Below are 24364 nucleotides of genomic sequence, written 5' to 3'. Positions count from 1 at the left end.
AACCCTTGCCTGCCTTATCAGCCAGAGGAAGAAGAATAGACGAGAGTTGGACACAGCATCTTGGGTACTTAGGACACTTACCCCACTAGCATTATGTGATCACGGGGACCAGGGCAAACGATGATGACATGGAAGCTCCTTTCATTTCCTCTCACTGGTAGCAACTTGAAATTCGTAGAATATGTAACTTGGGAAGGTGCGGACTGTCGAGCATGCCTGGGGAGAAGACTGGGGAGCGAGGAGAGTCTTCGTTTAAACTGTATGTTCTCCCCTCTTCTCGCCCTTCAATCCTCCAGCTCAGTTTCGTTTCTGTTACCATGCAAATTCATCTTTCAGTACAACCGCCATCACACTTAGCAAACATGACGCATCCTCCCACGGAAGAATGGGCTCCTAGGTGCTTCGCAGCGCCCCCAACTGTACAGAATGGGCTGACGCTAGCCGAGGTCAACGAGGAACTTGAGAAACTTGGCAAGCTATGCAACGAAGTATATGGCGGCCCCATCGCTTCCAAGGTAGCTAATCATTTTGTGATCCAGACCCAAAACCATCACAAACCTCTTGACATGTAACTAACCAACGCTCTTACTTTACAAGAATGACTCCGTCGCGAATCCATCCTCCGGTTCCAAACCCAACAAGGTGACCAAGCCGAAGGCCAAAAAAGCAAAGTTCACCATCGAAGAAGTCGTTGCTCGGCTCACGCAAGGTAGGCACCGGTTCATGTCACTGCGATCTCATTTCCTTCACGGAGTTGAACAGCTTAGCTAACATGATTGTTTTCTTTGTTGTCCATAGCCGCACAACATGACGCAGAGGCTCGGAAGATCCTGGAAAAGATTTGGCATGGGCCTTGATCTAATTCCGGTGTCAACATGGCGCTCGATGTCCATAATAAGAGGACTGTAGGGCCATTATCATAGACTACAGCAGATATAACGAAACATAGAATGGCGTCAACCTTATCAACATGTGAGAGCTCCGTTGGTGGGGTGGGATCACGGGGTGATATACACTACCGCCACTGACGCCATCATAAATTGAGACGTTCGACGGGTAGAAATCGGTTGGCAATCCAAGTGAAATACCCAAGCATGTACTCTCGACTCTCTCTCTGAGAAGTACAATTGTTCACCCGCTGTCTTTTCCTTGAAGGATATCAATTTTGTTTTCAGTGAAACCTGATGCATAGCCTCGAGAACATTTCTATCCCGCTTAGAGAGAACCAAGAGCAGCGAACTCTGCCACAGATATTAAGACCGCGTGCTTAAACGGTAGCTAGGAGAATATCTATGTCTTTCCAACTAACGAAGCCATTGAAGGCCGTGATGTCGTTCATACCCGGAGACGATTACATCGCCCGCCAAAATAAACACACAAGCGATGGCCTTCAACTCAGAGAAGTTCCAAGGAGGGCTGCTGGCACAAGAGATTATATTTGTAACGTCTGGGGTGTGCTCATCCGGGTTCACTAGTGGGCTGACGCGGCAGCCAGTCCGATTGTTGGTCTATGCTGAAGACTCAGCTCGGTGGCGTTTCGTAGGACGAGGTTTACCAATACTTGAGAGATATCCTATCCGGGACAACTAAGAGGTTACCTCTTCCCCAGTTGGCATCACTAGCAGCAAGCCAGGACACATCAAACAACTTCGAGCACTAGGGGACTATCTCCAATATTACGGAGCATCTACCATACATTCTAAGTCATGAACTACAATACAATTTAGATGGAAGACGAATCCTTTTAACCCATGTCATCTCGCGGTCTCGCCTCCCTAGTTTTTACTTTACGGGAATGGATGTCAGTCCCGTACATACACTATCGGATTATGGCACCTCAAAGTTTGCATATCTTCTCTTGAATCGGTTTGTGAACACGAGTGACCTGGTTCAGGGGCCTGAAGGGGTGAAGCACCAGATATTCGTCGTTATCAGGTAGGTCAATGGACTACACAAATGCATTTTTTGAAGTAAAAAAATACATACGACCATACCCACTGGAAAACTCGGGATCCCGTCCGCTCTCCCATAGATAAGCCAGTGAGGGCTAGACTAGTAGTTGGGTCGGTGACGACCAGCGAATCCCTGGTGTTGTATGTTTTTCTTTACCTTTCTTTTTCGGTTTTCTTTTTCTCTTTTTCTCTATTTTTGTACCTCCGTCACATTCATGCATTTTTGGTTTCTATTCATCCATCCAGCGATGAATGAAAGTAGCTTGAGATGTCCGGATGTGGGTAAGGTGAAGATGTAGGCACCTACCTCCAAGCAGATCTCATCTCCCATGTTTTACACAAAAAGAACAGTCTCACGATAAGATAGATGCCCCCAGGATTATCTTGTCCTCGATGATATAGACCTGTACAGTCGATACGTACGATGGGCAGTATGATACTAGTGTACACGGTAGATGTTTTTTTTTTTTGTACCTTGCGTCTATCTCACGTTGCATGTTACAACCCTGTAGAGGGAAAAAAAAGGGGGTAAGGTAACACTTCTCCTCAGTAAAGTGTACTGAAGCGCATGACCTCTATGACGGCAGTAAAGAGATCTGGGTTCATTCCACGGTCAGCTATACCGACCCCGTCAAAAGGCTGCCTATTCTTGAGTTAGTCTCCCTTGGCTCCAGGTAGGACCGTAGCAAAGAAGCTACTATTTTGGAATAGGGGCTTCCAAACGTCTTCGACTTCTCCCAGCCTGTAGATGACATTATAGGAGTTTTCTCTACTGCAAACGGTAGCAAAGGGTTAGGTCCATGGAAAGTCTGTCGTCTCACTTTCTCGGTTCTACAAGGAAGAAAAAGGGGGGGGGGGGGCAAAGGAACACGGATTATAGGCACCCTAGCTACCTACCTACCAACCTACCTACCTATAAAAACAGCAATTATCCAACAATCTAAACGATAAAAGTGAAAAGTCACTGATTCTGTGTACCTATGTTGGACTTCTTAAAAACAATGAGCTAAAAATGAGTTGCTTCTAATTAATAAAGGTTGTGGAGAGACCGCTACCTACCGGCTTCCTCTACGTTCACATATAGTAGGGTTATCCCATCCGTACAACTGAGAAGCTATTTCACCATATATCTTTGTTCGGCTCGGACGCGGGGAAGCAAGGAGGGGACCTTTTTCACTACGACGGCCTCCTCCAATGGCCGCCAACTCACGGAGCCAGGGAAAAACCACTAGACGCGATGGACGCATGCAGATTTCGGGGGGAAAATGCAGACCGCTGAGCCATCGCTTGGTCTTTAGCGATGGTAGGTTTCCAGTTTTCTTGCTAAAGACGACCTTCTTGGCACCTAGGTTTTCTATTTCCACCTCCAACGACAGATGTCGGTGGAACTTCCCCTCTTCAGATGAAAGTCTTGGATGCTCGTCGATGGGATCGAAAGGGGAGCTGAAATCGCTCACTCGAGTGGCCGTAAACACCATTGCTGGGACGAGAGTCTTGTTTTCCTGGTGGTCTTCCAGATCGTCGAGCTCGTCTCCTTCCCAAACAAACAGAGCACTATAAGATGATGGCTCCGAGAGAAGTCCAGGGTGCCAGAGACGTCCAACTCTAACCTTCTTCCCACGCCCAATTGCATCAATCACTTCGAGGGTCGCGAGCGGCGGCGTACTACTCTGTCCGTCTTTTGTCTGGTGATCGTTCGGGCGGAATAAGCAGTCAGTTATGGGGTGTTTGAAAAGCTGTCGAAGGTTCTCTGCTAGGTTGCTGTAACCAGAAGCTTCGAGTATTGCGATCAGTTTTCGACATCGTGCTTCTCTCCACCAGCAGCGATACTCGTTCGCAGCCGTACTGTTATCTATTGGCCAATTTTTGAAAGACTTCGGTTTGCAATTAACAGCGGCGGCGTCGTCGTCGACCAAACCTTCGGAGGCGTCGATAACCTCGCCTAACTTCCACAGGTGTCCTCTAGTTCGAATCCCCGTCATGGTAAGCGTAACGTCGATAAAGCCACATCGGCTGGCATAGTATCCGTTCCTGCAGACCTGAGAGGCTAGAAATTGGGAGACTGTCATGTCGGCTATTTTTCGTTGGTCTTGTTTTTCGCGATTGTCGAGCACCTCTCCATTCAAAAGAACGAGGGCTAGGATGGAGAGACCAAGGCTTCTACCCATCTGCTGCAGGTACTGAAGCTCTAGTCTTTTGGGATATCGACAGCAGTTTCCTATAATAGCCACACGGTCCCAGTGCTTTGCTACGTCTTTTGATATAACTGTGTCAACAAGAGGGGGTATTATTGGACGTGATCCGAGCCATGGCCCGTCGTGAACGACAGCTTGAAAGACTTGGCGTATCATTTTTTTCTCTTCAAGAAGTAGTTCGTTGGAAATATGCCTGACCAGCGCACGGCACAACAAATTAGCTTGGGTAAGAAATTCACTGGCTCGAATGCTGATCTCTCCTGGAACTTGATTCTCTGGAAACAGTGCCTGCTTTCGCTTCTCGAGGTGAGGGGGGTGTCGCAATAGCAGCCGCAGCCTTGAGTTTGTCACATGTCTCTCCTGAAATGGCCATGCTCTCGCCCACCAAGGGTCACAGATGAGACGGTGCACGAGCTTCAGCGTATCCTTAGCATGTCGAATCCCACGGGTTCGTAGACTAAGGCCGGAGCGATCTGAGCTGTAATAGATGAAACCCAAATGCCGGAAAAGACCATGCAACAAACGCAGGTCCCACCATGTATCAATAGATTGTGAAAGGAAGGCTGTGGGATATTCGCTGGATGTAAAGACGAGGTCCATAGCATGCACTGCCTCTCGCTTTTCGTTGCAGTCGTCATGAGCGCAGCGACTCATTGTGCACGTTGTGGTCTGGACAATGCAATGTTGATCGATCCAAAGGTGTTCGACACATAGTGCTCGCATGTAGTGGGTGACACGGTCGAGGAGACTATTGCGAATCGGCGACTGTTTGAAGCCATTCCCAGCCCTCTTTGCTATCCAATATCGACCGGAGGTGTTATCGTGCCCATCTGGTGGATCCCACGTATAGGACACGGCAATGTACTTGGTCTGACCGTCGAGGACGTTAAGGTGACAGCGGTTCATGAAGCTGCTATCGTGCTGGGCCGGAAATTCCTGCCCGCTTGAAATCCGTGGAAATCCCCGCTGTACTTTGATATCCACCAGTAGCTTTGGAACGGTGACTGTATCGCTGTGGAGCGGTTCTTTCGTTCCAGCAAAGTTGCTTCTGGGGGCCGTGTTGCTGGGAGGGCAGTCGATGAGTTGGAGGACCTCCAGCGGCTGGAGAAATTTCGTTGGCTTCCATTCCTCCGTTTTGGCGTTCTGTATCTGCACAAGCATCTCGACGATTGATCGGCCATGATGCCGAGCGATCTGGCCAAGCGTCTGCTGACAGTCATCATCCGAATCGTGCAAATCCCTGTTCATGACCTCCGTGTAGCAGACGCTGTAAGATATCGGCAGGCGTCGTGTTGGAAGCTGTCGTCCTATGCCTTGCTTGACTGTTCAGTAGAGTCATCAACATGGAAAAGCCAAAGGGAGAAGAGAAAGAGAGAAGAGTAAACCACACCACGAAGACCAGAAACAACACATTCATGTCGCGGAGGCAGGTACCATTTTAACTTGAATTGATAAACCAATCACCGTTCAACGTGGTCCCTGATGCTCTTGAAGCATGCAACAAGGTATGCTGCTGACAGGAAGGCTGGGGCGTTGCGCTAAGCCGATCTAATCTCCGGTGATATGGTCTCCGTTATAGATAAGCAGGCTGAAGCCTGTTTTCCTCTTCATGCATTGTAAAGGGGAGTACAGCCATGACGTGCAGGTGCTGCACAACAGGGAGCGAGGCGTGAAATCGACGGAAAGAAATTGATGGCGCCTGAGATGCCCACCGTGTTCGAGGTTCGATTGTGCCCTGCCACCGTAGCGTCCGCCCAGCAATACGAGTTACCCTTTTCCCCGATCAGCTTTACAGAGCCAATAGTCCCAGCCCCAAGACCGATTCAAGAGCAAGATCTCCCAGCACAGCCTCGTAATAAGCTCAAGGCAGATTTTTCTCCAGACAATCAAACATTTCACTCGAAATGTGCAAAACTCAGAATGTACACTCCCTAACCCTCCCTCCACCCGTCCCCGTCCCTCCCACTCCCGGTAACTCATACTCAACCCACCGTGCCGCCCCCTTCCTCCCCGGCACTAATATGCTCCCCGGATTCATCACGTGGCACCCCTCATACGTCACGCAAAACGGCGGAGCGGTAGTATCCACCAGTACCATGGCCGTCGGCAGCGGGTAGAGGTACATGGCGGAAGTATAGTCCCAATGTACCGGGCGGATAGCTTGCCGGAAAGGAGCGAGATAGCCTTGGTCGAGAATGGTTTTCACTAGCTTGCGGGCGGCGAGGACGTCGTAGGGTATGGAAGATGGAGGAGGCATGGTAGTCTTTTGGTTAGGGGCAGGGGCAGAATCGACATCCATGGCGTCGGTCATGGTTGTGTCGGCCATGTCTTCGTCGTCAGCATCGGGGGCGTCGGGGAGGGAGGAGGGTGGACATTGGTTATCCATTGCCGAGTCGTCGTTACCATTGGTTGGGGGTTCCGGCTCGACGGAGGCTTTGCTCGTGTTCTTAAGACGGACAGAAGCTCGTCGTAACCGGGCGGAGATGTCATCTCGGAAAAGAACCATTTCGTGACTAGGCCCGAAAAGGGTTATCCTACTTGGGTTGGTTGTCCAGACAGCTTCGCCGCCTCTCCTCTTGCCTGCATCCTTTTCTGTTTCTTTGCCAGGGTTGGCTAGCCCGGCTTCAGCATTCGCTGCTGCGAATACCCTCCTGATGCGGGAAGTAAACAGATCTGGGACGGGTTTCCTCGGCAAAGGAGTTGCCGCACCACCTGAGAAGGCAGACACCCACCCGTCGTTGTCACCTGGCACAAAAACAAAGGTAGCCGTCGTGAGCAGACTAGGGAAATCCGCCAGTGTCGATGCCAACGCATCGAAAAACTCCTTGTACTCAATACTCCCCCCACTCCCGCCCCTCGCCATGACAGCATGCTGCGTGAAGTTACCCGCCAGCACAAACGTCATGGGTGTACACCCTTCAGGATCACTAGCATAGAGACCCAAGATTTTTCTCAGTGCCTGCAAACTCCTCGGCTGATCTAGGTTTAGTTCGCCAATAATCACTGCCCTACCCCTCGACGGCCTGCCATCCTCCAACAGCGCTGGTTGCCGAAGAATTCTGTGCTCCAACTTGCGCATTTTGGACCCGACTGCCCTCTCGCTACCTACGCCCAGGAAGTCGATCCAGCCGAATCCGCCGCCAATGGTATGATCAGCGCCGGTGCCGTCGGGCCCACTAACCCCGAGCGTAACGCGGCGCTTTTCGCATGGTGGCTGGCCGATGAAGAAACCTTGGAACCGGCCGCCGATGGTACCGCCCACACCGCTGCTACCACTGAGACCGTTGCCCATGGTCATGGTTTCCTCCTCCTCTTCGTAGACGCCGTCGATGAGAACAATCATTCCCGGCGTAAACCAGGCAGAATCTTCAGGGATGGCGACAGCGTGAGAGAGGTCGAGAGTAATGGTGCCCGTCAGGTCGCTGATGGCAAGAGAGCCAGTGGGAAGGACAACAAGCATGCCCAGCAGCATGTGGTTGCTGCCATGGCGGCCGAGCAGGTTGGCGATTGGGGTAATCTTGTGGGAGGAGAGGCCGTTGGCGTTGGTTCGTTGGCGCAAGCTGGAGCCTTGGACGGAGGAGGATTGAAAGGCTTCGTTGCGAAGGATGCGCTGATGAATAACGTTGTAGCGGTTGCGGAAGGCATCGGTTTTGTGAGAGGCGGCTGGTAGTAGGGAGGGTTTGGAAGGATCCCTACAAAGGTTAGCTGTGTAACCTATGTAAAGAGGGTAATAAATAATAAGGGACCATACCTCTCAAAATGCTTCTTTCCAACATTATACATCAACCGTGGTTGATCGAAAGCATGTATAACCTTCAGCCACCTCCTAACATCTCTCACCGAATCGTCTTCCGGCTCTTCTGTGAACTCCAACCCAGACATGCCAAAGCTGGCGTTGCTGTCCTCCCGGGTTAATGATGGCACGGGCCGAAGTCCGAGTCGACTATGCGCATGTTGTTCGTCTTGGTCGGGCTCTAGCAAGAGACTGTTTTGTCTGCTCAAGCTTCGTGGCCCGGTCAGGATCTTTCCTCCGCTCATGTTTCCCTCGAGGGTCTTGAGAATGTCCTTGAGCTCGGGGCTGTTGCCTTCCACGATGACGCCGCCATTGCGGTTCTTCCAACTCCTTGCTACCTCTTCTAGCACCTTTTCGGCCAGGCCTTCTTCCCTCCATCCTGAGCCACAGTGTCTACCGATAAAGGTTGCGAGCTCTTGTAGGGCAGTTGATGTAAGTGTTAGGCTGTGTTTCTTGGTAAACGTTCGGAAGGCGAGCGGTCGTAGTGTCGCCGGCGGAAGGATGATGGGCAGGATTGCGGCTTTTGTGAGGACTGGGGGTTGGAACGGCTTCAGTGGATGTACTGGAGTAGCGAAGGCGGGCGAGGACGAGGGTATCGGGTTGGATGGGCCCGCTGGGGTCTTGGGCGCAAAGAAGCCGGCGGCGGCTGCTGCTTGTGGCTGCGGTCGAGATGGTCTGTCTTGGGCGTTTGTCTGGCCGGTTTTCGTCCGCTTTTGGCGGGGACTTTGAACGATCATTGTGTCTGTGGTCTGGATAGCTCGACTAAACTTGCAATTTAGTATAGTCGGTTACAATTGGCCGTCTACCAGTCTGTTCGTGGTGGTGATATCCGTCATTGTCACTGTCTGGAAGACGCGTAAATTGAGAAACGAAGCAGGGGACCAGACGCGTTCTAGTGGGGCTCACCCCAGATTTCAGCCAATACGGGCTCCACAATGTCAGAAACAGGGGCATCAAGGGCCACCTACCCTGGTTGCCGCCGGCAGCGCTAGAGAGGTACCTACAGCAGGTACCTACGCTACAAGTAGACGCACGAACAGCACCAGAGTGACATCAACTAACTTTTGACGCCATCACCAACCTTTTCATTCTCGATATCAGATTCAATACAGCCAGTCATGATGCTTACTACAAGATTTCGTGTAGTTCCTACGCTACGAAGCGCAGTCAGGTCATTCACGACCTTGCCGTCCAACCCAAACATTGCAAGTCATCCATCCACCTCTCCACCAACAACCCCACCCGCACTTACACCACAACCCCCATCCTCACCACATCACCACACAACAACTCAAACACCATACTAACACCCATCACCACAGAAAGTCTTTCCCCACCCAAACGACCCAAAAAGCTACATCCTCTCCCTCCTCCCCACGACCCCTCCCCCACCCACCCTCTCCATCGGCACCACCACCGCCCTACCCCCAACTCCCCAGTCCTTCACCACCAACCCCCACTTTCTTTCCATCCTCAACTCCGTCCTCGCCGAACACGCCTACTCCGACCCCGGTCTTCAATCACAAGCCCAAGCCTTTGCTTCCCCAGCCGGTTTCTCCTTCCTTCCTCGTCCTGGCTCGAGAAAGGTAGGCAAAAAGGGCAGCGACACGGGCGCCGGCGGGGCGTCAGCGGAGGGAGGCGCGGGAGGCGCGGGCAGGGGAGGATGGGTGCACTTGAGTGATGAGAGGACGCCAGTGGATTTCGGAAGGATTGCGTGGCCCGAGGATATCTTTGGGAGCGTGGAGGTGGATGGGCAGGGAAAGATGATCGAGGGGACGTTCCAGGGGAGTGGGACTTATCGGGTTGTTACGAATCAGGGCATGTGAGTATTTTTACTTTGGTGAGGTGAGGTGAGGTGGGTTGACGTGGTTGCTAACTGTTGGGATTGGTTACAGCTTGGGACTAAGTCCGTTTTTGATGGAGAGGTTGGTTGCGAGGTTCAAGGAGGAGGAGGCGAAAGAGAAGCAGAAAGCTTGAGAGGAGATGTTTGGGGTTTGAAGGATGTGGGTGGTGAGAGCGGATGTACAATAGGTGAGCGGTCCGTTTGATGTGTCGCTACACTTCATGCTGTTGTCCAAAATAAAGGGGAGACGTACGTCTTGGGGTTCGATTCGTCAATGAGTAATGTCCTAAATTTTCAAACAATTTACTGGGAGATCTGACATATGTCCTAATCAAACAGTGAAGGACTGAAAGGATGTGAGCGACGAAGCATTTCAACGCTGACTGATCCGTTTTGTATATGTAAGTGGAAGCTCGACTACTGCCTGAGGTGGGATACAAGATCCGAGAGAGAAGAAAGAACCAAAAGAAGAACGTGATTCAAAGTGAAAGTGAACAGGATAAAGATGAGAATAGAGAGGGAGAAAAAAAAAAGAAAAGAAAAAAAACATACAACACCAGGGATTCGCTGGTCGTCACCGACCCAACTACTAGTCTGGCCCTCACTGGCTTATCTATGGGAGAGCGGACGGGATCCCGAGTTTTCCAGTGGGTATGGTCGTATGTGTTTATTGAGGGGATTTCATCTTGCCTATAACCTTGATTCGGGTGCATTCCTACCTCTAGAGAAATGTACCGGCCGCGACCTACCGACTCATACAAGGAAAAACTCGTGCCTCTCCCTCTCCAACCTGCCCTCCAACTCCCCATCCATGATCCCATCACAATAAGCCTCGCCCACAAAAGTGTACGTGTTACTACTACTAGATGTACTGTTATGATCGTCGTCGTCGCCGCCGTCCTCTTCATGTCCTGTTGGTCTGAGCACATACGGTATGGTATCCCCACACAGCAGGACCACCACATCACCGGGCTGCGCGTGCTTGGGCGCCATGCCCAGGTACCCCTTCTGAGCAGTGAGATACGGACGTTTTCCGTCCATGTGCATCATGTTATTCAGGTATGATCCTTTGGACTGGAGCTCGTCCCAGCGATCGACCATGAAATCGAGGGTTTCCTGGTCGAGTTCGGGGGGTGATGGTACGACGTTGTTGTTATTGTCGTTGTTGTTGTTGTTGTTGTTGTTGTTGCCGCTACCGGTTTTGCTTTGCTGCTGCTGCTGTTGTAGTTTCTCGTCCACGGAACAGCAAAAGTTGCAGTGGTCGATTAACTTCATAAAAACTGGGACAACGTCATCGGCCGTTGCCCTTCCTCGTTTTTGCGGGCCGTTCACGTAGCAGTCGCCGAGTGCCAGGCGCCATAATGCTTGATTGCGTCTTGAGGGGCTGGGGTATAATATGTCGTCATCATCGTCGCTAGAAAAAGAATTCTTTTCTGCTGAGCGACGCTTCATGTCTTTGACAATGGCAAAGTACTGGAGGATGTAGCGGTGGTAGGCTTTCAGACCCCAGTCTGCACGCCATGGCAAGCCCACGGCCTCGATCTTGTCGACTACCAGGCCCCAGAGGCCGAGAATGGACGGAGAGGAGGTGGGGATGAGGTCGGCTGTTGATGAAAATCTGCCACAGGCTGAGAATACGTTGTCGAGGAACTGGTAGCTGTATTGTGTTCCGTTCGCCCAGTCTGGGACCCATGACGGAAGTTGCTCGGGTAGGCAGTAGCCGACTTCGTCAGGATCCTCGACGTTGTGTTTTGGAAATTGTGAAAAACGGAGAATGGAAACGGTGCCTTCCGTCTTGATGATACTCCGCGCTGTCTGTGTGAGTACCTCGGCGGTGGTGGTGGACTTGCTGTAATCCGGCCGAATGTCAAGCTCTTCGGCATCGGCCGCTAGACCAAGCAGCCCATAAACTCTGTCCCGATATTTTGAAGAGAGAATATCGACGCGGTGGTCGCCGAGATCAAGCCGCGTTGACACCTGTACGAGTAGTTCTCGTAAGGAGGTGCATTTCCCACGCTTCAACGACCCTTTTGTTTCAAACAGATGCTGCATCGGGGGTGGGAGTAGGGTTGCTGGTACCGAATCCACTAACGAAAGGATCTCGGGATGGTCTTTGAAGGCGTTCCGGAATCTTGTGTCGTGGTGGAAGTCGGGAAGAATGAGGAATACTTCCCATACCAGGAGCACAACCTCATCAAGGACCGCTCTGTCACCACACACAAAGAAGGTGTACTGATTGAGACAAAACTCTTGGATGGTCCATATCCGTGAAAACCAGTTCCTCTTGTACCAAGCCAGGAACTTCTTCTCCCGCAACAGTGGGACAACTATCGGTACGACTTTCTGAAGCAATTCCTGGACCTCAGGGGTGTCTATTCTGTTATAAAAGATGGCGCGAGGGGCAGGAAACCATTTTGTAGCCCGGTACTTGCCGAAAAGGTCAGAGTCCCACATGCACTCGCCAACCTGGCGGAAGGCTTGGAACACCTCGTCAGAGCCATCAGCATCCAGGCCGAGCCAAACGTACACCTCCTTTGCAGATGAGTAGATCTGCTTCATAAGCTGAATCTGACACGACTTTTCTTCGTCATCGTCTTGATTGATACAGACTTGGTCGATCCAAAGAGGCGTCAAGCGGAGTTCCTTGTACGTACGGAATTGACGCAGACAGGTATCCAGTGAAGATGTGATGGGAAGAAGACATGTGTGGCCATTCTCTTTGTCCAAGCCTTCCTCCGTCGATGTTGGTGCCCGGTCGTAGTTCACAATCCAGATGCTGTGGGTTTTGGTGTTATCGCCCCATGCATATGATACAGCGCTGTAGCTTGGCAAGTCTGCAATGGGCGCGGCGTATAACTTGCAGTAGAGCCCATCTTCATTATCAGAGGCCGGGCAAATCTCCAGTAGACGGACGTGTGTGCTGGCGTCTGGAAGAGGCACCGAGTTATAGCTAAATTGACCTTCTTCGATTGTTGCCATGTTGATTTTTCTTCTTTTGATTTAATAGGGCATGGGCATAGGCGGTGGTGCCATGTGTAAGTATATTCGATGAGATGTCGAATATTAATCGCAAGGCATATGGTTGGGAACAACAACAAGCTGAGAAATTGGAGGCTTTGAGGTGGTGAGAACTTTGACGGAGTAGGTGTTGTTGTTCGAGGGAAGTTGACGACAACGGAAGGATTTCTGGTCGAGGAGGGGAGTACAGGGTTTATAGCAGTCAATAAGCGCGCTGCGAGGCATCTCATTTGTTGCCCACTGCCATGCGTAGGTAGTAAGATTTCAAGCTCGAATTTTGGGTGCAGGGATGCATTCAAACAAACGACTCATAGCAAAAAAAGTTGTTGGCGGATTTCAAGCGCCTAGGCGTCTTCTGCTCCTTCGTTGGAAGATGGTAAAGCTATCACCATTATCAAGACCGAGATCCGGCCCTGCTTGAATGTTATATGATATTGCTAGTCATATTTCCAAACTAATACAAAAAAGCTTAGTAGTCCTATATTGCCCGTTAGCTCCCATCACCACATCATAATACAACCGTGAAAGGTCATCAAGGGCAAAGGTTTGCTCAGACAGCTTCCCAATCCATAGCATCCACCATGAACTCCCACTGATCCGCTTCCTGCGCCGCCCAGTCCATCATGGTCGCATCACCATCCTCATCATCATCATCCGCCCAGTTCAGCGACGACTGCGCACCCTTCTCCAAACCACCCTCCTTGTCCCGAACATGCCACTCGGCGATCAAGAACGCCGCATCGAACCCTTGGAAGATTGTTTCGAGCATCTTTTCCACGTCATAACTCTCCAACGGGGCCGTCAACTTGACCCGCTCCTTCTCCTCGGCCTCCGAGTCGGCCGTCTTCCATCGGTTCCGCAAGTCTTTTGCCCGCTGCAGTTGCTTGCGCACTTCGCCCTTGCCCAAGATATCATGCAGCGGGTGAACAGGGGAATCAAATGCTTCCAGAACATGGGCGTGATACCGATGCTGAAACTTTCCACCCCCATTTCCTCCAGCATCAGTAGCAGCAGCAGCAGCAGCAGCAGCAGCACCCTCTCCCCCAGCCCCAGCCCCAGCCCCCCCTGCAGCAGCAGCAGCCCGATTAGGTGAACCCTCCTTAGGACTTCCCCCACGGCTGCCTTCCCGGCTCCCTCCTCCTCCGTGCTGATTAAACCGACTCCCCGCCAACCCCTCCCCCTGAATCCCGTTCCCACTAACCGTAATCCCAAACACCCCCAGCAAATGAACCAGCGCGCGCTCGATGAGCATGTAGTACTCGAAGAAATCAAGCTTGAACATGATCTCCCCCTCGTTGAGCACGCCACCGCTGATCACGGCGTCGCCATGCTTGGGGTTGCGGCCCTTGAGCGCGAGGGCGTAGCCGGAGGCCAGGAAGGGGAGCTTCCATTTGAGGCGGCGGACGATCTTGGTGTAGCGGATCAGCTCGTGTTTGGCGGAGGGGCTAACGCGGACCGGGGACTTGGGGGTCGGGGAGGTGTTGCTGGTGGTGGTCCTGATGGGGATGGACGTAGTGGTGATGGGAGGTGGAGGACTGGAGGCGACCACAGATGGTTTTCGTTGAGCCCCGGCCTGCGGTTGCAGTTGAGGGGATGCTTGGGTCCTTGGTGGAGACGGAGGATTCACGGGTGCTGCTGCCAGGACTGGTGGAGAGGGGAGTGGTGGTGACTGTTGCTGAGGTTCGGGATCGGACTTGGGAATGTATTTCATGAGCTGCTTTTTGCGTGGTGGCCGGTGCTTCTTGGACTTTGGACCTGGTCCATCGTGGAAAGAGTCGCCTTCATCATGATGGGAATCTGGAGAGAGGTCAGCTACTGGACAAGCATTGCGGTAAAAGACCACTAAACGGATGCCATGAGGCACGTGGCATGAGAGAGCAAAGGCCCCTGGTTGATGCGGTATGTGATGTCATGTCTGAGATACCACATATGCCATCAACCCCGTGCAGTTCATATTTGCGACCCCTGAAAACATGCATGCTCCGTGGCTGGAACAGCTTCAACGACCATCATAGTGCCTTTTCCGTCCATGCCCAGAACAGTCATCCATTATTCCCCTGACAGCCGATGTGTCCGTCGTGTCCTGGCCAGATGCTGAAGACCGTACGTGCCAGGCTAAGAGCACTGGAGATGGGGCTGAGATGCGATAGAGGGCATTGATGTAGCTTCTGAGCAAGGGAGACTCACGGTGAGAATGGGATGGCGGCGGCGATGAGGATGGCGGTGGTTGATGTGCCTTTGGGGCATGTATCGAGTTCATTAACCCTCCTGCCATGATGAAATGCGGTCACGTTTATGTGTGGCTGGCTATGTGATTGTCGTACAGTATTGGCTCTCAAATTGGTCGGGTGCGGTCTGACAAATGGAAGCGAATGTGGCTGAACGGTAACAATAATGCACAAGATATCTAACAATGAAAATGAAGCAATGCCAGCTGAGCAAGAAGGTTTGGTCGTGGATCGCAAGGCTATGATGGATTGGTGGTGTTGAGGTTCAGAAGTGGTGATGACGGCTCCACGCGCAAGTTCAGTTGGACACTTTGACAATTGCGTCGTCTGATTTGCTTGCTCTGTCCTGCTTTCTCAGAGTGAGAGGTTTGGATGAACGAAGTGGCATCATGGACCGCTGTTCCCTGCACACTTCAGCTGCCTATGGTAGGGGCCATCAATTTGACGTCTCCATCGCAAAACATGCCTCGGTCATTTCAGCTGGAGGGGGGGAAAAGATGCTACCAGGTGCGTTGTACACATACACTACAAAGAACACTTGTCGCATCGCCAACGTTGACTACGAGTTGGTTTCAAAATAGGGTGCGTCACAGGGCATTGCGGCCCGTCGCGACCAACGGCATGGTTTAACTGACAGTCACCTCATCTAGCATTGCGTGCGTGAATGTCAACTGCAGACACTGCGGCCGCCCCACGCGCATGAACCCCAGAACAACCCCGATATTCCCCCCCCCCCCCCCCCCCACCTCACAACTTGGACACGAACAAAACAAACTAGGTAACTTCATCTTCCTCACACCCCAAGCGCGCAGCCCAGGTTTGCAATGAAGAAAAGGTTGAGCACAAACAAGTAGTAGTAGTTCGCGTCGCCTGGAGGCAGTGTAATACCAGGGACACAGTGGAAGGTAATCATAGGCAAGCCTAGAGGAAAACCGACCGCGTTACAAAAATTAGAATAATCACGATTGTACTCCGTAGAGTACTTTCAGAGATTAAACTGAAAAGAACAGATACTACACTTGATCTAAGCCAAAAGGCAAAGAGAGCTAAAGAAAAAAAGAAGAAAAAACCAGGTAAAAGTTTGGGTGGGAGGAGAATATTAAATAGGTACCTGGGCTTGGTCTGTGCACGAGTGCAAGCTGCGAAATTCAGAATGGGGTCTAGGTCGCAGCTGTAGAACAGCCGTCAGCTGTCAGCTCTGTTTAATTGCAAACGCAAGTCTGGACGGATAGCCGGCGGCAACTCAGCACAACACCCATCCGGCAGGCATCTTGCACAGGCCGAGTACCTTGACGGCGTCACCTCGCTGCTGTCATCTTGTCGTCGGACCCCGTTCACCCCGATGTCCGACCTCGTGCCTCCTCAATTGTCATTCCCTCGAGCATGTTGCTGCTCTCTGCCAGTAGGGCATGCATATCAAAGGGCCTTTTGGGGGACTATCGCTTTTGCCAGTGGTGGAAATCTCAATGCTCCATTGCTTCCCCTCGTCCCCAACCTCCCATCTCGTCACTTGCTTATTTCCGGTGATTGGTTTAGAACTGAATACTGTGAATAGTGCCATCTATACGAGGATTCGCGTGGTACATTATTTTCTACGAATTGGTTGCGGAAAATGTCGGACACAACGGACCAGTTCCTGGGATTTCCGCACTCAGCCATTGATTGCTAGGACCATGATGACTACGATCCAATAGTGTGCAATGCTCTTTTGTTAATTACCGGTAGCGACGACGTGAAATGCGACATTTTTCCTGCTGAGGATGTAACTCGGAGTAAATGTGTCCAGCTGACAGTCAAAAAACCGACTATCACCAGTGATGAAGAGACTCTCTTTCCGAACATGTCCGGAGGAGTCAGATGCCAGATGGGGATGATGACTTTACAATTCTGGACATTACGGACTTGACCTCCTATATAAAATGTCAAAGCGCATCGTGAATATCAACGGTGAGTGGTAGAGGGAGCTTCTCCGCTCCAGACATTGACAACATCACATCATCATCGTCTTTGATCTCATACACATCCAAAAAACCATTGCAAACAACACCTCACTTCAACAATCACCAATGGACCACTGCGACGTCCTGATAGTCGGAGCTGGCCCAGTAGGGACTACTCTAGCCCTTGAACTGGCTCTGCAAGGCGTATCATTCCGTATCATCGACAAGAGCCCAGCCCGATCAGAGAAAAGCAGAGCCTTAATCGTTCACCCCCGTACTCTGGAGCTTCTAGATCGCCATGGAACTGTTGGCCAGCTCATCTCTAGAGGTACTATCACCCGTGGCGGGGTGTTGAACATCAACCGAAAACTGGTAGCCAGAATGAATTTGGATGATCTTGACATCACGGACACGAGATATCCTTTGCCTCTGATGGTCTCTCAAGCCGAAACCGAGCAGTTCCTGGATGAGTCTCTGGCCGACTATGGCAAGGCGGTTGAGCGGGCTTATACTGCTACGAGCGTCGTCCAGGACGCCAACGGAGTCACCACAACTCTAGAAAAGCCCGACGGCACTCAGACCACGGTTCGATCCAAGTACGTCGTCGGTTGTGACGGCGCGCACAGCTTGGTCCGACATTCAGCGCAGAACCTTAGCTTTGACGGGGACGCCTACCCACAAGACTTTATCCTCTGCGACGCCCGCCTACGCAACTCCAGCGTTGCGCGGGACCGCTTCACCATTTGTTTCGGCGACACTGGCCTACTGGCATTCTTCCCTATTCAATCATCCCACAGCGAGAGCAAGGGCGAGGAAGGTCTCATCCGCCTCATTGCATCAGGTGGCCGCTCCGTCCTCAAGGACTCATCAGGATCAGGATCAGGGTCCCCTGTGGTCCCTGCTGCTGAACAACAGCAACAACAGCAGCAGCGGCAACACGGTGAACAAACCCACGAACCCCCCACCCTCGCGCACTTCCAATCCCTCGTGGACTCCATCGCCCCTCCCGGCTCCGGCACCGTCCACTCCCCCATCTGGCTCGCCCGCTTCCGCTTACACCACCGGGGCGTCAACTCGTACCGGTCCGACCGACTCTTTGTGGCCGGCGACGCCGCGCACATCCACAGTCCCGCCGGCGGACAGGGCATGAACGTGGGGATCCAGGACGCCATCAATCTGGGCTGGAAGCTGGGGACGGTGCTCAAGTACCGGGACTCACTGACGGAGGAGGCAAGGGAGGCGTTGCTGGATAGCTACCACGCCGAGCGATACCCCGTGGGGAGGGCGCTGCTTCAGGGGACGGATAGGATCTTTAGCTTCACGGCAGCGGCGACTTCGTGGGTCCTCAAAGTGAGGAATACGGTGCTGCCGTGGGTGATGCCGTGGCTGGTTGGGATGAAGTGGATTAGGAAGAGGTTTTATGGGTTTATTTCGGGGTTTGGGACGACGTATTCGGGGTTGGCAAGTGCGGGGGAGAGTTGTGTGGTCGGTGGTGGTGATGGGGTGAACACGTCTTGGTCGTCATGGTTATGGTCATCCTCATCCTCATCCTCATCCTCATCCTTATCATTGCGGCCGGAGAAGGTGAGCAGCGGTGATCGATTGCCGGATGGAAAGGTAATCGAGCTAGGGCGGCGATCTCATGGCGGGATAACGGCTTCTGACCTGTTGGCAAAGAGCGAAGAAACGAGCTTGCATCAACTTTGTCGAGGCGCGTCTTGGCATTTGCTGTTGTTCTCCGGAATAGGTGGAACAGAAGGTCGCGATGCGGTGACGGTCGAGGGATTGACACTGGCAGGCGAGAGGGTATTGGCGGTGGTCAAAAGTGAGTGCTCAGTTCACTGCATTTTCGACTACCACGCTACAGAGGAGGATCGTGGTAGTAGCGCGGGGCAGCAGGGGCAACAACGCCCGGGCGATGGTCAGCTGCAGCCGGTGCAGACAGCTACAGCTACAACTACAGCTACAGCTACAGCTACAGGGAAGAGCGCCGCCGTTGCTTCCACATATACGGACCCAGGTGGTCGGGTCCATGGTGTGCTTGGATTGGACAATGGGCGTGCGGGATATGTCATGGTGAGACCTGACGGCTATGTTTCTCACGTTGGATATCTGCCGTCACTGCAGGAATTCATCAAGGAGTGGGAGACGAGAGTTTGTCTTTGAAGGAGTCGTTTCGTGGCTTGTTTTCATCTTTCTTTTTCTTTGCTTTTTCCATGTATCAAGGTAGTCCTATTTTGCCATTTTCGATACTCTCATCTCAGCTCCCACTCTCCCAACCCCTCCGCTCAACCTAACCCCAATTTCTATACCGCCGGCATTGCAAAGAAGAAGAAGAAAAAGAAAGAAAAAAAAGAGGACGTCCAAGTTTAGTGTTTGGGACCATCCCCCTGATTATCTTTTTGTTTTCTCCACTTGTCCCTCAACGTGTTTACACCAGAGAAGCCCAAAACGGAAATTTGGCTCAGCATTTTGATCATGAACTTTGGAGATTTTGGACAAGGAAAATTGACTCGCCAACGAGTCTCTTTACACCGGGTGCCTGTTCCCCCATCTGTTTTTCCTGTCATCAATCCGTGCGTACCTCATATTTCCGACAGCCTACATACTACGTATACATGGACATCACAGGAAACTGCATCAATCACATTTGAATTGTACATATGTACCTACACGCCGAACCCCAACACAGTAAATTTTCAAACGGCGCCGGCCTACCACGTGGATGACGGTGAGTGGAAATCATTGACCCTTGACAACAAGGAGCCTCCTAGCTTGCCCCAAGATCGCCGTTGGGGAGTTTGGCTAGCTTGACAACCCCTATCACGGATAGAGGGAGCGCTCTCCCACCAATTGGTTCCCCGGAGAACGGTCGGGGAAGTTCTGTAGCGTAGCCGCACAGGACCCCTTCGGTCTTCGGATCCCCGGGGAACGACAGCGGCCGGGCTGTGGTTTTGAAATGCGGGTATGTACAAACTACCTGAATTCCATGGATCTTGATGGATTCAAGCCGATGTCCTTTTTTCGCCTGATACCCACAATATAAAAAGCTACATCCCCGAACGTCCCTGCGTCTGAGTTCAACTGTAGTGAACATCCATCCTTTCTCCATCCCACTTCCCCTTCTCATCCGTCATCAAACAAACAACTCTACCCTAAACCACCTCAACACACAATCAAAATGTCCTCCACCCCCAGAGTCTGGCTTATCACCGGCGCCTCCTCCGGTCTCGGCCGCGAGATTGCCCTCCGCGCCCTCGCCCAAGGCGACATCGTCTTCGCCACTGCTCGCAACCCGGCCAAGATCCCTGAATCTTTGACCTCCCAAGAGCTTTGCATTCCTGAGACCCTGGACGTCACCTCCCCCGATGCCGTCCTCGCCGAGACCGTCGCCCGCATCGTGTCCCACCCCAAGAACGTTTCGGGCCGCATCGACATCGTCGTCAACTCGGCCGGCTACGTCCTGGCCGGCGGCTGCGAGGAAGCTTCCGCCGAGGAGGCCTTCGCTCAGTTCAACACCAACGTGCTCGGCCAGCTGGCCGTCGGCCGCGCCGTGCTCCCTGTTCTGCGCCGTCAGCGCGCCGGCACCTTGGCGAACGTGGGCTCCATCCTGTCCTACCTCGGTCCCCCGGGCGGTGGTCTGTACAGCAGCACCAAGGCCGCGTGCTCCATCCTGTCCGAGGCTCTGACGGGCGAGGTCAAGCACCTGGGCATCAAGGTCACCTGCATTGAGCCCGGCTACTTCAGGACGTCCGTCCTCGACCAGGGTCATCTGATCCATCCCGCCCGGACGATTCCCGAGCTCAGGGGCCCCAACGGCAGCGAGGAGATGAAGAAGACGCTGGCCATGTGGGAGGCGGCCAACAACAAGCAGCCTGGCGACCCCAAGAAGCTGGCGGCTGTTGTTGTCGACGCCCTCAGTGGGAACGGCAAGTATGCCGACCGCGAACTGCCCGCGAGACTGCTTATTGGACGGGATGCGTATGAGATTTGGGCGGCGGTGCAGGAGAAGCAGAAGAAGCAGATGGAGGAGTGGAGGGAGGAGTGCACGAGCACGGATTTTACTGAGTAAAGGGAGTGAGAGGCTTTGGGAAGGTTAGAAAGTGGGGATGAGGGGAAGGATGAAGGAAAAAATCATTGGGTTAGGGTAATGATTGTAATGAAATGATTAATACCGTACTTTCTTTTCAAAATTGGACTTGTACGGCTTGACAGACGTCTGGTGATGATGATGATGATGATGGCAGAATAAGGGGGATTCGGGTGAGTGTTGTTAGCCGCTGGTAGCTCATCGCACCTCAAAAGACGTGGCTCAGCATGGATGGGAAGGGGGCCTACTTTGGTAAGACAGCAATGGGCGGGTAGTGAGGGCGACGAAAGGGAAAAAAAAACTGAGCGCAGCAACAGGTATTACTTTATACTCTAAACAGAAGAAGTCCACGAATGCTCGGGCCCTAAATGCATGCACTGTGGTACCCAATGTCCATAGCAACCACGATTTCACGTTACCTCGATGATACCGAACGCAGGTAGCCAAGAAGTGGTATTAGAATTAGGTATACAAAATGGGGGAACGACGAAGAAACAGATGCCCAACCAAGACCTATTCACAAAAAAAAAAAAAAAAACGCCGTTATCGTAAGATACCTCCGAATACCCTAGTGTATAACTCCCGTTACTCCCATGTAGGTACTTGTCGTCCACTCCATGGTCATTCTTCGGACACTCCATCTCAACCTAGTAACCACCCAATCTCCAAAATTGAGCGGCTACAGATTTAAGGAGGTCACATTCCATAAACCCAGCTCGTCTAGATGATCAGCTAGCTATTTTCAAATACAGTATCGCGACGCTGAACCCTCGACGCCGCTCTCCTCCGGGCAAGAGGAGAAGTCGAGTTCCCAGGTGTCATAGAAACAGTATTAGCAGGAGGAGGAATCCATGTAGCACTGCACACAAGATTCGTTAGTCATCAATCACATATATTCAGCCAAGTCAAATTCTCCACGGGAGGAAGAAAAAAGAAAAAAAAAAAAAAAAAAAAAAAAAAGAAAAAAAGAAAAAAAAAAGAAAAAAAGAAAAAAAAGTGGAAAGGAAAACCTACCCAGTATAACCCGTCGGACTTATCGTCAACATACCCGTCGTATCCAACGGATCAAGTTCATTCCCCGCCGCGTTCCCCCTCGTCGGCACACCTCCAACCCTACAATTCTCCAAATGGTCCGCCGGGAACTGTTTCCCCCTCAGCTGCTCCGGCCCCTCAATAAAACTCGCCGTCAGGCCCATCTCCACATGCCACTCAATATGGCAATGAAACAACCACACGCCCGGGTTGTCCGCCCTGAACCTCAACACGGCATGACTCCACGACCAGACCGTCACTGTGTCCCGCCGGTTCGGCACCGGGTTGTAGTTGACGTCGCGGCCGGGCCAGTCACCGGCGTACGGCCTCGCGCGGTCCAAGATCTGGAAGCTGTGGCCGTGCAGATGGAACGGGTGGCCCGCGGCTTCTTGGTTGTTGATCACCAGCTGGACAATGTCCCCCTTTCTCACGACTACGGGGTTGATTTGGCCGTAGACGAGGGGGTTGGTGTTGTTCCCGCCTACTGTCGCGGCGGTGTACAGCGAGGGGACCTTTTGGCTGATGAAGGGCTTGCCGTTGAGGCAGGCGCGCGGGTAGCCGTTGGCGTCGAGGCAGAAGCGGAAGTCGAGCTTGACGAGGTGGTCGTAGGCGGGGACCATGGCGAGGTTGTCGAGAGGTTTGAAGTGCGTGTCGTCGGCGGGACGCCAGACGTCGATGGTGTTGGTTGGACGGGTTAGGGGAGCGTTTTCGTCCATCATGAGCCAGGCAGTTTGGTTGTGAGGGAAGGCAGGGGCGAGGGTTTGGTTGCGGAAGTCCCGGTTGATGTCGAGAGCGACGAGGATGGGGTAATTGCCCGAGTCGCGGTCGATGGCGGAGATGAGGAAGTCATACCGCTGGGCGGAGCTGGCATGTAACTGGTAGGCGGTTTCGGTTTGGAGGTAGGTGGAGTCGCTCATAATCATGGTGAGAGGGTGTGAGTCGATCCAGAGGAAGGCAGAAGCAAAGGCGGACATGTTGATGAGACGGACTCGGTAGGTTTTGCCCTTGACAAAGTTGAACTTGACATCCTTCTTGTCGTTAAGCAAGATGGTATCTGGGAATGGTGGAGCGAACCGCGTGTTGGCAGGAGACAGCATGTTCTGAACAAGCGGGATGCTCTGAGAATGGTACCTATGACATTATTAGATACTTGCTGGCCCAAGTTAAGAAGGACACTTACCAATCGGACACAGTCAAGACAATCTCCTCGTCATACCTGCCCTTGTAGGGGTCATTGGGATCTTGAACAATAAGGGGCCCGCGCAGGCCATCCGGATATTGTCCCTTTTCGTGAGAGTGATACCAAAACGTGCCGGGCTCATCAAGCTGTGACCATGTAAGCCATAATTCAGTTATAAAACAGAAGAGACAGATGTCTTACCACGAACTTGTACTGAACCGAGGATCCAGGAGGGGTCGGACACTGGACAACACCACTAGGTCCATCCATCTCAGGAGTTTGCAGTTGGTTGATACCGTGCCAGTGAATACCAGTTGTCTGGTTACCAAGTCCATTGTGGAGGTTCACAATGAGGGTGTCGCCAACATTGGCCTCAAGCTTGGGACATGGCCACTGGTTGTTGATACCAATGACGGGTCTTCCAAAGCCATCAGGAGAAGCCCAAACCCATGTGACATTCCAGTTGATGGTGACAACTGCTGCCCTGGCAACTGTGCCAAAGCATAGCAATGCCAGGGAAACGAGGAGCGACCACATCATGGTCCCGGTTGGAAGGAAGAGTCAAGCCAAAAGATCGGCAACGGAGAGGGTATTAGAAGATGGGTAAAGGTCAACTCAGAGCCTGACAATGTAAATCAGGATGGAGGGACTGGACAATGACATTGTTTTTGAACGGGAGAAGTCTCTGTATATAAGTAATAACGACAAGATATAGAGTGGATGCTGGGACGGACATCCACAAGAGACTCAAGTGGTATCCGCTGACATGGTGGCTCATAATGCAATTCGAGCACAGGGGTATGGGACGATGGGTAATCATAAGTTTCCTAATTAGGAGGGCTGCCCACACTATAGCTGCACTTGCAGTCTATACTGTCCCAAGGAGGGTGTTGCGGGATGCGGCTCTAGATCCAAAGAGGCAGAGCCAAGCTGTCAGCTCGGTGATTAGGTATGAACAGCTTCATGCTGAGAGGCATCAGAGTATTGAATGGCTGCAGGACGGGCCTGCGCACCTGTAACAATCAGAAATTGTTTTTGATTGGGTGTTGAGTTTGGAGCTGGCTGGAAGAGGCGTGACTATGCGACAGATTAG

General features: G+C 52.2%; 9 protein-coding genes and 2 non-coding genes across 11 annotated transcripts; 5 read left to right on the top strand and 6 right to left on the bottom strand.

Moving 5' to 3' along the window:
* The first annotated feature begins 321 nt into the window (after window positions 1-321).
* On the top strand, window positions 322-1094 carry NCU04586 (hypothetical protein). The gene is made up of 3 exons (XM_953194.2): window positions 322-515; window positions 598-709; window positions 799-1094. Exons 1-3 carry the CDS (start codon window positions 363-365, stop codon window positions 855-857), a joined length of 324 nt encoding a protein of 107 aa, XP_958287.1. The 5' UTR covers window positions 322-362; the 3' UTR covers window positions 858-1094.
* Window positions 1095-1984: 890 nt separating this feature from the next.
* NCU15619 lies at window positions 1985-2100 on the top strand. Its single transcript, XR_897934.1, has one exon. It is a non-coding gene; the product is annotated as a 5S ribosomal RNA (ribosomal RNA).
* A 398-nt stretch (window positions 2101-2498) lies between these two features.
* NCU10156 (hypothetical protein) lies at window positions 2499-5395 on the bottom strand (the record flags this gene model as incomplete). The annotated part of the gene is made up of 3 exons (XM_011396474.1): window positions 2499-2548; window positions 3163-4206; window positions 4672-5395. The coding sequence occupies 3 exons, from the start codon at window positions 5393-5395 to the stop codon at window positions 2499-2501; spliced, it is 1818 nt and encodes a 605-aa protein (XP_011394776.1).
* Window positions 5396-5540: 145 nt separating this feature from the next.
* NCU10155 (DNA polymerase epsilon subunit B) lies at window positions 5541-8810 on the bottom strand. The gene is made up of 2 exons (XM_953195.3): window positions 7899-8810; window positions 5541-7839 (listed from the first exon to the last, which is right to left on the bottom strand). Exons 1-2 carry the CDS (start codon window positions 8675-8677, stop codon window positions 6063-6065), a joined length of 2556 nt encoding a protein of 851 aa, XP_958288.3. The 5' UTR covers window positions 8678-8810; the 3' UTR covers window positions 5541-6062.
* Window positions 8811-8987: 177 nt separating this feature from the next.
* Window positions 8988-10103, top strand: NCU04588 (hypothetical protein). The gene is made up of 3 exons (XM_953196.3): window positions 8988-9145; window positions 9263-9762; window positions 9836-10103. The coding sequence occupies exons 1-3, from the start codon at window positions 9059-9061 to the stop codon at window positions 9915-9917; spliced, it is 669 nt and encodes a 222-aa protein (XP_958289.2). The 5' UTR covers window positions 8988-9058; the 3' UTR covers window positions 9918-10103.
* Window positions 10104-10328: 225 nt separating this feature from the next.
* NCU15618 lies at window positions 10329-10444 on the bottom strand. Its single transcript, XR_897933.1, has one exon. It is a non-coding gene; the product is annotated as a 5S ribosomal RNA (ribosomal RNA).
* A 92-nt stretch (window positions 10445-10536) lies between these two features.
* Window positions 10537-12960, bottom strand: NCU04589 (heterokaryon incompatibility protein 6; the record flags this gene model as incomplete). Its single annotated transcript, XM_953197.2, has 1 exon — window positions 10537-12960. The coding sequence occupies exon 1, from the start codon at window positions 12760-12762 to the stop codon at window positions 10537-10539; it is 2226 nt and encodes a 741-aa protein (XP_958290.2). The 5' UTR covers window positions 12763-12960.
* A 170-nt stretch (window positions 12961-13130) lies between these two features.
* Window positions 13131-15605, bottom strand: NCU04590 (hypothetical protein). Its single transcript, XM_953198.3, has 2 exons — window positions 14989-15605; window positions 13131-14598 (listed from the first exon to the last, which is right to left on the bottom strand). Exons 1-2 carry the CDS (start codon window positions 15074-15076, stop codon window positions 13352-13354), a joined length of 1335 nt encoding a protein of 444 aa, XP_958291.3. The 5' UTR covers window positions 15077-15605; the 3' UTR covers window positions 13131-13351.
* Window positions 15606-16896: 1291 nt separating this feature from the next.
* On the top strand, window positions 16897-19593 carry NCU04591 (pentachlorophenol monooxygenase). Its single transcript, XM_952832.3, has one exon. The coding sequence runs from the start codon at window positions 17096-17098 to the stop codon at window positions 19133-19135; it is 2040 nt and encodes a 679-aa protein (XP_957925.3). The 5' UTR covers window positions 16897-17095; the 3' UTR covers window positions 19136-19593.
* Window positions 19594-19845: 252 nt separating this feature from the next.
* On the top strand, window positions 19846-21216 carry NCU04592 (3-oxoacyl-(acyl-carrier-protein) reductase). The gene has a single exon (XM_952833.2). The coding sequence runs from the start codon at window positions 20151-20153 to the stop codon at window positions 21039-21041; it is 891 nt and encodes a 296-aa protein (XP_957926.1). The 5' UTR covers window positions 19846-20150; the 3' UTR covers window positions 21042-21216.
* Window positions 21217-22069: 853 nt separating this feature from the next.
* Window positions 22070-23808, bottom strand: NCU04593 (Lcc9; the record flags this gene model as incomplete). The annotated part of the gene is made up of 3 exons (XM_952834.3): window positions 22070-23222; window positions 23272-23417; window positions 23473-23808. 3 exons carry the CDS (start codon window positions 23806-23808, stop codon window positions 22070-22072), a joined length of 1635 nt encoding a protein of 544 aa, XP_957927.3.
* Between the last annotated feature and the right edge of the window lie 556 nt (window positions 23809-24364).

The sequence above is a fragment of the Neurospora crassa genome, linkage group V (assembly GCF_000182925.2).
Source record: "Neurospora crassa OR74A linkage group V, whole genome shotgun sequence".
Lineage (NCBI taxonomy): Eukaryota > Fungi > Ascomycota > Sordariomycetes > Sordariales > Sordariaceae > Neurospora > Neurospora crassa.
The sequence above is the reverse complement of the archived record's forward strand: the minus strand, read 5'-3'. Positions and strand labels throughout refer to the sequence as shown.

Excerpts from the sequence above, each read along its gene's own strand:
- NCU04591 (XM_952832.3), top strand. The coding sequence starts at position 17,096 with ATGGACCACTGCGACGTCCTGATAGTCGGAGCTGGCCCAGTAGGGACT.
- NCU04588 (XM_953196.3), top strand. The coding sequence starts at position 9,059 with ATGATGCTTACTACAAGATTTCGTGTAGTTCCTACGCTACGAAGCGCA. Across the intron at positions 9,146-9,262 it reads TGCCGTCCAACCCAAACATT|AAAGTCTTTCCCCACCCAAA; the intron begins GCAAGTCATCCA and ends CCATCACCACAG. Across the intron at positions 9,763-9,835 it reads GTTGTTACGAATCAGGGCAT|CTTGGGACTAAGTCCGTTTT; the intron begins GTGAGTATTTTT and ends GATTGGTTACAG.
- NCU04592 (XM_952833.2), top strand. The coding sequence starts at position 20,151 with ATGTCCTCCACCCCCAGAGTCTGGCTTATCACCGGCGCCTCCTCCGGT.
- NCU04586 (XM_953194.2), top strand. The coding sequence starts at position 363 with ATGACGCATCCTCCCACGGAAGAATGGGCTCCTAGGTGCTTCGCAGCG. Across the intron at positions 516-597 it reads GCGGCCCCATCGCTTCCAAG|AATGACTCCGTCGCGAATCC; the intron begins GTAGCTAATCAT and ends TTACTTTACAAG. Across the intron at positions 710-798 it reads CGTTGCTCGGCTCACGCAAG|CCGCACAACATGACGCAGAG; the intron begins GTAGGCACCGGT and ends TGTTGTCCATAG.
- NCU10155 (XM_953195.3), bottom strand. The coding sequence starts at position 8,677 with ATGATCGTTCAAAGTCCCCGCCAAAAGCGGACGAAAACCGGCCAGACA. Across the intron at positions 7,840-7,898 it reads GGAAAGAAGCATTTTGAGAG|GGATCCTTCCAAACCCTCCC; the intron begins GTATGGTCCCTT and ends TAACCTTTGTAG.
- NCU04590 (XM_953198.3), bottom strand. The coding sequence starts at position 15,076 with ATGGCAGGAGGGTTAATGAACTCGATACATGCCCCAAAGGCACATCAA. Across the intron at positions 14,599-14,988 it reads GCCGCCATCCCATTCTCACC|ATTCCCATCATGATGAAGGC; the intron begins GTGAGTCTCCCT and ends ACCTCTCTCCAG.